The 11,916-nt window shown below is 43.5% G+C and overlaps 1 protein-coding gene across 1 annotated transcript in view; it reads left to right on the top strand.

Moving 5' to 3' along the window:
• LOC103740513 (zinc finger protein 420) overlaps positions 1–11,916 on the top strand; it is a 41,974-nt gene that overhangs the window by 2,692 nt on the left and 27,366 nt on the right. Inside the window, exon 2 of the mRNA XM_008841160.2 lies at positions 11,749–11,875. Within this exon, the coding sequence (XP_008839382.1) occupies positions 11,749–11,875 (127 nt within the window). The remainder of the gene's footprint in view (positions 1–11,748; positions 11,876–11,916) is intronic.

The raw sequence follows: 11,916 nt of genomic DNA, 5'->3' as shown, positions 1-11,916 counted from the left end.
AAATTTATTTATTTATTTATTTTTATTTTGTATGTTTTCGTGTATTGCCTGCATGTAGGTAAGTGCACCCATGTCGTGCAATGCCTGCGAAGGACAGAAGAGGCTGTCGGATCCCCTGGGACTAGAGTTACAGACAGTTGTTAGCTGCCATGTGGGTGCTGGGATTCAAACCCGGGTCTTCTGCAAGAACAACCAGTGTTCTTAACCATTGAGCCAGTCCCAGGCTTAGGATTTTCAATAGGCCATTCTCCCTAAAAGGATACTTGAGCACACAGCTTTTGCTTACTGGACATGTACCCCAGTACATGATTCATTTGAGGCTGAATCAGTCCTTCTATTCTTTATACCCAGCGTCATTGGAACATAGGTGAATAGGAATTACCGAAATTTGATGTTACCAGGGACGGGAGTCTTATACCATAGTTCAGAGAGGCCTGTATTTGTTACCTGATGCAGATGAGAGTACATTAGGTGCTGAAATTGCTAGGTGCATTGTTTGGAGGTGGGTGTGTGCGTAGCAGGTGCAGGTTAAAGTACATCATTAAAAGAACAGGGCTGTTCATATCCAAAGTTGCATAGTCTTCCAGAGTAAACTGTCTTCCTATGCTTCCCTGGCACAAAACGAAACAAAAGTCATGTCAGCCTTTCCTCAGAGGGCCTACTGACAGTTCTTGTTTTGTTTGATTTTTAGTGTCTCCCCTAAAGGATAGTTATTTCTTTTATAAAAAATATTTGATTTATTATTTTTATTTTATGTGTATGAATGTATTTTGCCTGCATGTGTTTGAATGCACCCATGTCGTGCAATGCTGCAGAGGTCAGAAGAGGGCATCACATTCCCCTGGAACTGGAGTTAAGGACAATTTTTAGCCACCATGTGGGTGCTGGGAATCGAGCCCTGGTCTTCTGCAAGAGCAGTCAGTGCTCTTAACCGCCGAGCCATCTCTCTAGCCCCAGTTATTTCTTTTTTTAATAAAATTATTTATTACATATTTTTGTGTTTGCTCTGTATGTATGTAAATGGCCTATGTGTGCATTGCCTGCATAGGCCAGAAGAGGCTGTTGGAGCCCCTGAAACTGGAGTTATGGACAGTTGCTGTTCATGTTGGTGCTGGGAACCAAACTAGGCTTCTCTGCAGGAGTAGCCAGTGCTCTTAACCAGTGAGCCAGCTTCTCCAGTCCCCCCCCCCCTTTTTTTTTTAAAGTTTCTCAAATTATGTGTAATGGGGTGGAGGGAGTGGGTATGCTGCTGCCTGTGGACACCTGCAGTACTGGCACTTCGTGTGTTCTGGAAATGGAGCTCGGTTCCTGTGGAAAAGCAGTGCACACTCTTGTCCGCTGAGCCACCCCTCCAGCCCTTAAACTTGTTTTTTTAGAGACAGATACAAACCAAAAGGAGATATTTACTGCCAACTTAAAATCCATCCAGGGTTACTAAATAATGGTCTAAAAAATAGTGCACTGTTTATTATGTGCTAGTGTTAGAAATGCTTCTCCAGCTTTAAGAAAATGACCACATAATCCAAGGTATTAGGCAAAGCAAAAAGTTTCACTTCTACAAAAAGGTGTAAGGCTACCTTAAATCGAGCAGGCAGGCACATCAGATAGGGGTTCAGATGGCTTTTTAAGCCTGAGTAAGGGGTTCTGTTCCTCACTTGAATGGTCAGAGTTTGGCCTCACATTCTTACACAATTGGCTAATTAAAAGAGCACAATTGATAAGCAAAGTTCAGCTTTCAAGAACAGGACACATCTTTGAGCACAGGTTACAGTCTTGAACAAATGCATTGATCATAGAAAAATAATGATGTGTGGGCATTTTGCCTGTGTGTCTTTACAGATTTGTTAGAGTTGGAATTCCCTTTGTCTCCATTAACCCTTTTATGCAAAGACAGTACATTTCATTGGCATTTCTACAACATCCTCATGTTTTACAATAATTTTTTTTTGTTGTCAAAGTTTTGGGTTTTTTAATATTTGTAGAGCAATTGTGGAAACACTGCTGAATCTAGTTCACACATTTATGACAATGAGAATTCCCCTAAACCCAATACACACAAAGATCATGTGTGACACTTTACACGTCCATGGTGTAACAGGGACAGTCATTGGAATCAACAGGTTTGTATCAGTTGCTGTGGATCCAGAGATCAGTCCGTGAATGGCTGTTCTTGAAGGATAGCTGTGGTGTAGTTACCTTGGAAGGCTTACAAAGACCAGTCCTTAATTGTACAGTGTGTGGCTGCATGTCTGATTTTCAAGCACAGCACATGGTTGTCTAGCTGAGGTTTGAGGGCCTGGTTTTCTGAACTCTCCTCCTTACCTCTATTTCTGTGTCTTACTACTTCAAAGCTCTTCTCCATTTCTTTATCCCTAAGGGAAAAGAAATGTAATTAGTAAATATTTCTTCAATAGGGAATTTTGAATATATTCTTCCTTGAATTAAAAAAAATTAGCCCTTAGAAGTATCTTGGGGAGACAGGAAGGGAATACAAAGTCCTTTATCACACCATTTTAAGGTTTCCGTTGAACTTAAAACATGTAATGCTGTGCTGAAGCTCCATGGCTCCACTTCTGACTAGAACTGACTGCAGATGTATTTTGGGACCAACTTGATGACAACCAGAAAGAAGCTGTGTAATGACATTACTCCTAAGCTTTAGCAATTAGTAGATAATAATCTTTTTTATGCATAAGGGTAACAGTTTTCTCATTCAAGTAAAGTTCTCACCATTCGATGATTTCTCCTCCCTTCTGCTTTGGGAGAGCGGTCTGATTAGCTCACGTAAAGATGTGTGTGGTGAGTCACTGTCTTTCCAGAGTCCCTCATACATTCTGGAGGAGCCAGTTCACATGGAGATCTGAGTTCAAGCCAGCTGTGCTCTCAATGAGGCAAAAAGGCCGGGATTTACTTTAATATATTTAATTTATTATTTTATTTTTATGTGTATGAGTGTATTGCCTACATGTATGTGAGTGCACCCATGTTGTGCAATGTGGCAGAGGTCAGAAGAGGGCGTTGGAGTCCCCTGGAACTGGAGTTAAGGAAGGTCTGTAGCTGCCATGTGGGTGCTGGGAATCAAACCCAGGTCCTCGGCAAGAGCAGTCAGTGCTCTTAACTGCTGAGCCATCTCTCCAGTCCCAATCTGAGATTTACTTTAAAACCACCCAAAAAATTTTCCCTCTGATGCCATTTAGATTTCTGTTTGTCAAACCACTGTTCCATAAGATCAGAAAAAGGGTCATTTATTTCTGAATTTTCAGGTAACTCATTGGACTAAGTGGTTTGTTCCTGAAAAGCCTTTGTAATATTGCCAGCAGATGCTGTATTACCAGGAATGAGAGGACAACACTGACCACCTATCATCATCTTTTTCCTGGTAACATCATGTGCAGGGATTTATTTTCCCATACCATTCTGCTGCTGGCATTCAGTGGGTCATTTGTACCCTTAATAGTGACTATAATGTAATGCACAAATTTGTCTTGGTTGTATTATTACATACACACACATTCTTGTATGGAATCTTTGAAAAAAATTATTTTTATTAGTGTATGAGTGTATTGCCTGCCTGTGTATAAGTGCACCCATGTCATACATTGCCATTGGAGGTAAGAAGAGGGTATTGGATCCCCTGGAACTGGAGTTACAGATGGTTGTTAGCTGCCATGTGGGTGCTGGGAATCAACCCGAGTCCTCTGCAAGAGCATCCAGTGCTCTTAACCACTGAACCATCTCTCAAGCCTTCCTGTCTAGAATTGTATAATAAACTGTTAGAATAGCACTGACTCAAGTCCTTCTATTATTTGGTTCCTAACCTTCAACTCATCACGCGTTCCTTTCTAATGCAATTATATGAACATGAGTGTCAGATGACCCTCTTGGAGTAGTCAGGCTCCCTTTTGCTATGAGACAACTGAGGTTAAGCTTGGCTGATCTGACGATGTGCGGTAGGGAGAGGGATAGCTGGTAGGACCAAAGTACAGATCCCAGCCCACCCGGCCTGTTAGGCCTCTAGTCATGGTCCACCACAGAGTCAACAGATATGTGCTCAGGGAATGCTCAGGCTAGAGTGGTGTCGGGTCTCCTCAAAGAAATGGATGCCCTTATCAGACACATTCCTCATGAGTTCCAGTTCCTCCCCCACCTTTTGAGGCATGACTTGTAATTACTTCTGATCAAGGGAAGTAGACTGGTTGGACTTGAGGGGTGTGTCTTGCCCTCAGTCCCTTTGTGTCAAGGAACAGAAAGGAAAGGGATTTACAATATGGGTTTCCTCAGGTCATCTCATCTGAAAGAGGAGGACCAAGCATTCCATCCCTAGGGCATGTGACGTCCATCTCAGTGGGAACTAGACCACCTGAGCTTCTCTTATCCCTGCCACGCAGTCCTGACAGTTTCTCTTATTTCATGCACTGATGGAATTTTGGATCCATCGTAGCCAGGCTTTCATTCCCCCACTTCCACTTTCACCCACCATGGTCTGTTTTCAGTCTGGTTTGCCTCCTGCCTTTTTGTCATCCTTAGCCGTCTCTGGGTTGGAGGTGGGGCTAGGCTAATAGTAACGGGGCCTCATGGTTTCATATGATATTCTTTATATGACTTGTATAAACTAGCATGTATGTTCCATTGATGAACATTTTCTGATCTGATTTCTTGAATGTTAAAAGAACATTGAAGGCTCCTGTAACTTGCTGGCGCATCTCCCATCTACGATATAGAGTATCTCCCTCTGCATGTCATCAAATCTGGGATAGGGAGAAGTCCAACTGGGGGAAAACTCAGGATACATATTTGTCCATCCCAGAATGTTCTCTGGGTTTTTCTAGCTTCCACAGGGAAGACCAGACATGCATCTGACTGATGTTGGATTAGACACTGTTTTAGTTACATTAGTCAACAAGTTTGCTCTTATCTTTCCTCAGAATAGTCTAAAAACTGTTCTTTCTAGTGTTAATGTCAGAGTCCCCTTGCGGTAAGAATGCATTTTCCTTGTGACTTCTGTCCGCAGCTTTCTTCATCTGGACCTAAAGTGTCCGACCTCGTTCTGCCCCACCCGCTCTTCTGTGGCTAATAGCACCAGAAGGGGCTTCTCCTGGCTCAGTTCCAGCATGCTCTCTTTCCAGCATTTTAACAGCACTTGGTCCCAGACTAAAAGGATGGGATGGAAATTCAAGTGGAGGGGTCTGGGTGAGCAAGCTTTGTAATTTAAGAGAGAGCAAAGTGGAGGACAGACCAGAGTATAATTTTATAGAAACTGATGTTATTCTCCTTGGTGGGATGGTCAGTAGCTCTTCCCAGGTCTGGCAATCCATTTAGCATTTCATAAGGGACAATCCTAGGACTTTTGCAGGGCTGTTTGGCAAACACTCAGTCCACGACCATTTAGCCTTAAGAATTAAGTTAATAATTTGTTGCCTAAGGGTCTGATTCAGTCTTTCATTTTTATGGCAGTAGGGAGGGTGCCAAGGTGTGGGACAAATACAGTTACTATCTACTGATCCCACGAGTTGTTTTGTGAATAGTGGTAGTAACCATTATTTGAGTCTTTTTTTTTTTTTTTTTTTTTGAGACAGGGTCTCCCTGTGGCCCCAGCTGACCTGGAACTCACTATGTAGACCAGGCTAGCCTTGAACTCACAGAGATCTGCTTGCCTCTGCCTCCCAAGTGGTGGGATTAAAGGTGTGCAGCACGACACCCAGCTGAATGTTTTCTTATATTAACCCAAATCTTGGAACTGTAGGAGTGTTTTTGTTACACAATATTGAGAAGAGGGCAATCTTCCATCCAGTTAGTAAGGTGGTGCACAATAACCAATAGATATTTCAGTCAACCACCATCAACTTCTCAGTATAATCTACTTCAATACTTTGGAGTGGTCTCTGTATTGTCCCAGCTGACCTGGAGCTCACTATGTACACCAGACTGCCCTCACTCCCACAGATCCATCTGCTCTTGAAGACTTAGAACTTTTCAGCGGATTGCATTCATCATAGACTATCCATTATGCCTTTGCCTTGAATTATACAGGAGGCCCCATTTATAAATAGTTTGGGTCCTGAGGAAAGTGGGTCTCTGAGGTTGGGTGGACCTTGGTTTGGCAGTCAGATCTGAACAGTGCTGTTCTATGTGTATAGAAGAATGCCCTCTACATAGGAATTCAGTTGTTTGGTGCCCAGTGCTTAATGATCTTTTTTGAGAAGAATAGCCTCATGTTCAGGATTCTAGGCAGAGCAGAACCAAAACTTAACTTCCTGCCCTCCTCAGTGGGGAAGGCTGTGTCAGTTACTGCTTCAGTATGTTCAGCCATCCAAGTGAAACAGGATCTAGCAGTTTTGACAAATAGGCCACCCCCCCATCCCTCTAGATTCCGTTTTGTCATGGTTTTTTCTTTTGTGGTGGACAAGTTCATGCAAACGTAGTTGGGAAAGTTTAAAACCCCAAGTAAAGCTCCTTGGTTTCAGAATGACCATTGTAAGTACAGAAGTTCACTCAGAGGTGGAGTTTGGACGGGGCAAGTGTTTGTTTGAGTGGCCACCTCAGTGTGACTCGTGTGGTTTTAGTTTTATTGTTGTGGGGTGCTTCACCAAAGAAGACCACTCAGTTGTTACTGGCCACTGCTACTACACAAGGATGTCGGGAACCCAAGTGTGTAGTACTGAGCCATCTCTAGGGTAAGTTTTTATACAGAGAAACCATAACCAGGGGTGAGAAGCTTAAGTTCCCAAGCTTACAGGTAACAATTTAACAATTTCTGTTCTATTAAGCAACAATTACTATTTTGCAGAAGCAAGCCAAGCATAACCTACAGAAGCCATAAATCTGTAGTTAGCAGGTGCACTCTGGGACACTCTGACCTTTTCTCAAGACAGTCAGGTCCAGGTGACATGTGTTCCCATACCCTGGGCCAACTGCCCAATAATTTCAGAGACTAGAGTCAGCCTAAACTTTAATATGGCGTAGCTATGGTCAAGAAGGTGCTCTTTTACATTATTACAATAAACTTGTTTGTTTGTTAAAAAAATTGCCCTAGAATATAAGTGCTCTTAGGGGCCCATTTTACAGAAGAAGAAACTGAAGCTCAGAGAGGGGGAAGGGTCTTCCTCAGTGTCACACAGGCAGAATTCTAAATTGGGTGCTTCAGAGTCGAGTGCCCATGTGGTGTGATTCTAAGCTCTCCCACCTTCCACATTCCATGTGTAAAGGGCTGTCTTGTGATTTCTGTCCTCGTGTGTGGATGGCCATGGCAATGTCAGTTGATGGTGGCTGTTGCACTGAGGATCTCATGGGTACAGGGATGTAGGCAGGTTCTTCAGAGGAAATGGAGATCCTCAGTCAGGTGGAGGATAGAGTCAACAATGGAATGGACAAGGGGTTCAGAGGAAGGACCAGAGCGAGGCTTTTAGCCTTTTCCACATCCTTCCCCAGTCTCTTTGAGAAATGGTACAAATGTGTAGCACAGGCTTACTCTGAGTTCAGTGTGGTCCCTGCCTGTCTCCAGTATCATTCTCACAACCCCCACCCCAATTTTGTTTCTGCTGATCACACATATCGCATCAGGACCCCCAGTTTCTGAGGTCCAAGGGTGGATTCTTAGTAGCCCCGAACAGTGGGTTCTCACTCTCCTGTAATATCATCTTTCAGACCTGGCCAGACTTGTCTTAAGGCTTGGTAGGTTGGAAAGGGTGGTGCTCTAGTGCTCCTCTGTGGAGACAACTTTTGACATAGGAGGTAGGATGAGGATTTGTATGGAGAGAATTCTGCCTCAGTTATCTGTAAGAGGAGATGATCTGGGCGGGGGACCCACAGAAATTGATCATAGAGTGGTGTGAAGATGTTAGGTGGAAAGACCAAAGCAATTCTTACAAGTTCTACTCTGACCTCCAGACGTGCATTGAGGCACAAATGCCTGTTTGTGAAGGCAGGTACACAGACACACTGACACAGACACACACACACACACACACACACACACACACGTACACTTAGACTGGTGAACTCAGCGTTTGTCCAAGGCTGGCCTTATACTTAAATCAGCCCTCTTCTTTCCCTTGAGTGCTGGGATTATTGGCATAAGCTGCCATACCCAGCTTCCTCCCCTCCTCTCCCGTTTCTTTTCTCTCTCTCTCTCTCTTTTTTTTGTCTTTTTGAGGCAGGATTTCCCTGTAGCCACAGCTGACCTGGATTTGCTATAGAGACCAGGCTGACCTTGAACTCACAGAGATATCCCTGCCTCTTTCTGCCTCCCAAGTGCTGGGACTAAGGGTGTGTGCCACCATGCTTGGCTATTTCTTCTTTTTCATCTGCTTTTTCTTTTATTTTTCTTGCTTGTTTTGAGGCAGGGTCTCCTTGTAGCCCCAATTGGCCTGGAACTCCTTATATTGACCAGGATGGCCTTGATCTCACAGAGATCTGGCTGCCTCTGCCTCCCAAGTGCTGGGATTAAAGTCAGGGCTACAACACCTTGTTTTTTTTTTGGTCTTTTTGAAGCAGTGTCTCCCTGTGGCCCCAGTATCCTGGAACTAACTATGTAGACCAGGCTGGCCTTGAACTCACGGAGATCTGCCTGCCTCTGCCTCCCAAGTGCTGGGACTAAAGGTGTGCGCCACCACACCCAGCACGCCTTGTATTTTTTAGACATACATTGATTGATTGCCTTTGTGTGTGTGTGTGTGTGTGTGTGTGTGTGTGTGTCTGTCTTAATCCCCACCCAGATGCATGTGTAAAGTCCAGAAGACAACCTGTGGGAGTCACATTTCTCTTTACTGTGTGGGACCCAGGGATGAAACTCAGGTCATGAGGTTTGCCGGCAAGTGCCTTTACGCACCGAACTGTGTGTCACTGACACAAACACCCAACCATCTTAAAGAGACATGAAATCATTCTCTCTGGCAGCCGTGCCTATGCTCAGTTTTTTTTTTTTAAAAACTATTTTATGCCTGGTGTGGTGGTGCACAACTTTAATTCTAGCACTTGGGAGGCAGAGGCAAGTGGAGCTCTGTGAGTTCAAGGCCAGCCTGGTCTGCATAGTGAGTTCCAGGACAAATGGGGTTTCAGGGAGACCCTGTCTCAAAAAAAAAAAAAAACCTACAAAAAACAAAAACCTTTGTATTTATTTATTGGTCTTTTTGAGACAAGGTCTCCCTGTAGCCCAGCTGGTCTGGGACTCAGTATGTAGAGCAGGCTGGCCTTGAACTCACAGAGATCTGCCTGCCTCTGCCTCCTGAGTGGTGGGATTAAAGGCGTATGCCATCAAACCTGGCCTTTTATTTATTATTATTATTATTATTATTATTATTATTAATTATTATTATTATTATTATTATTTTTTATCTTTTTGAGATGGGGTCTCCCTGTAGCCCCAGCTGTCCTGGAACTCACTATGTAGACCAGGCTGGCTTTGAACTCACAGAGATCCGCCTGCCTCTGCCTCCCAAGAGCTGGGATTAAAGGCATGTGCTACCACATCCGACTTATTTATTATTTTTATTTTATGTATATGAGTGTATTGCCTGCATGCATGTAAGTGCACCTGTGTCATGCAATGCCCACAGAGGTCAGAAGAAGGCATTGGATTCCCTGGAATTGGAATTACTGATGCTTGTCAGATACTCTATGGATGGTGGGAATTGAACCTGGGTCCTTTGGAAGAGCAGCCAGTATTCTTAACTGCTGAGCAATCTCTCCAGTCCCCATGCTCAATTTTTATATGTAAAATATTTATATTTTTAAAATATTTTATTTGTTATTTTTATTTATTTTTATTTTTTGGTGTTTTTTTGAGACAGAGTCTCCCAGTAGCCCCAGCTGTCCTGGAACTCACTATGTAGACCAGGCTGGCCTTGAACTCACAGAGATCTGCCTGCCTCTGCCTCCCGAGTGCTGGGATTAAAGGCGTGCGCCACCATGCCCGGCTTGTTATTTTTATTTTTTATGTATATGTGTATATTGCCTGCATGTAGGTAAGTGCACCCATGTCGTGCAGTGCCCACGAAGGACAGAAGAGGCTGTCGGATCCCCTGGAACTGGAGTTTCAGACAGTTGTTAGCCGCCATGTGGGTGCTGGGATTTGAACCCAGGTCTTCTGCAAGAACAGTCTGTTCTTAACCGCTGAGCCATCTCTCCAGCCCCATATGTAAAATATTTATATTCTCTGAAAAGAAACTTGAGTATCCTGTTTTAATATGTTGCTATCTATACCTTGAAGAATTTATTTTGTTTTGAAGTGGTGTGTTTTGTTGTTTTGTCTTTATTTTTGGAGATATCTGTTTTATTTCCTTTTTCACAAGTGGTGCCATCAAGCTGCCTCTGTCCCAGGTGGATCTCTGTGAATTCAAGGCCAGCCTGCTCTACATACTGAGTTCCAGGCCAGCTGTATCAAATCCAGGGCCTTAAGCAGGCTAAAAGTGCTCATCCTCTGAGCTACACAGTAGCCTCCTCTCATTTTCTTTTCTTGGGAAGCTCAGACTCGCCCTCTACTTTGTACATTCTGGCTCTGTCTCCCAGGTGCTGGGATTATAGTGGATTGTTGCCATTGTCTGCTTTGTGCTGTGAATGTACACTGTGCAGGTTTGTGCTGACAGAGAGGGCTAATGCACTTTGACCCTGTTGATCACCCTGTGAGACAGGAATTTTGTCCATTTGAGAGAGGAGGAGTCTGTAACTCTTAAGAAGGTTAGTCTCTTGCCCAGGATGACACAGTTGAGGCAGGGTGGGTCCCACAATCTCAGTGCCCTATGTTTGGGGACTATAACTGCATGGGAATTGTCTGCATTTTATCATTAGCAGAGGAAAGAGAAACTTACGCTATTGTTCAGAGAAGCGTATGTGTGTAACTTTTTGCGAATGGCAGCCAGAGGGGTTTTGAGGTTGCTAGGTGAATTGTTTGAAGAAGTGTGTGTGCATAGTAGGTGCAGGTGATAGTATATTATTATAAGGAGATGGGCATACATAACCAAAATCATAGTGTCGTGGATTAAACCATCTCCTATACTTGCTCTTCTCAAAACAGCACAACAGAATGTTGTCTTTTCCTCTCAGGACCTACTTACTTACAGTCCAGTTTTTCATGAGAAGAAAACAGGCACAGAAGAGAGAAAGGTGCCAGCTTATTCAAATTCCGGTTCTTTGAATAATAGTCTCTCGGTCAACTGCACTGACTTTAATATGTGCTAGTGTTAGAAATGGGTCTGGGATCTAAAGAAAATGATCATATAATCCAAAGTATTTTGGCAAAGCAAAGTTTTACTTCTGCAGAAAGGTACAAAGCTGCCTTAATCCAGCAAGCAAGCACATCTCTCAGGGGTCCTGATGGGTTTTACACCCAATGCAAGGGGTCCTGTGCCTTACTCTGAATGGTCAGAGCATGGCCTCACATTCATAGATGTTTTAATCATTCAAAAGTGCACATTTCATCAGCAAAGTGAAACTTTGTTTGTTTGTTTTGAGATAGTCTCCTATATAGCACCAGCTGGCCTAGAAATGGCTGTGCAGACCAGGCTGGCCTCAATCTCAAAGAAATCTATTCCCTAAGTGTGGGAATTAATGGCGTTAGTATAGATTCCCTTTAGTCATGTTTTCTTAAATCCCCATATTAACAGAGATAAGATATTTACATTGATTTTTCTTTCTCTGGTCAAATCAAGCAGCACACTATAAAACTGGTTAGACAACTACAAAGCGTGGAGTGAAATACCATTTTCTTTCCCAGTGCTGACTTCCTGGGTAAAGAGAATTGTGTCATTACAGGACTCTGTATCATTTGAGGACGTAGCTGTGGACTTCACCCGGGATGAATGGCAGTTTCTAGACAGTGCACAGAGGAGCCTCTACAGGGATGTGATGCTGGAGAACTACAGCAGCCTGCTGTTCTTGGGTGAGTTACCTCTTCTGTAACTCTAAGACAGATCACATTCT

The sequence above is a fragment of the Nannospalax galili genome, unplaced genomic scaffold, assembly GCF_000622305.1.
Source record: "Nannospalax galili isolate Female #2095 unplaced genomic scaffold, S.galili_v1.0 scaffold1431, whole genome shotgun sequence".
NCBI classification, from domain to species: Eukaryota; Metazoa; Chordata; class Mammalia; order Rodentia; family Spalacidae; genus Nannospalax; species Nannospalax galili.
This window is presented reverse-complemented; position numbering and strand designations above follow the sequence as displayed.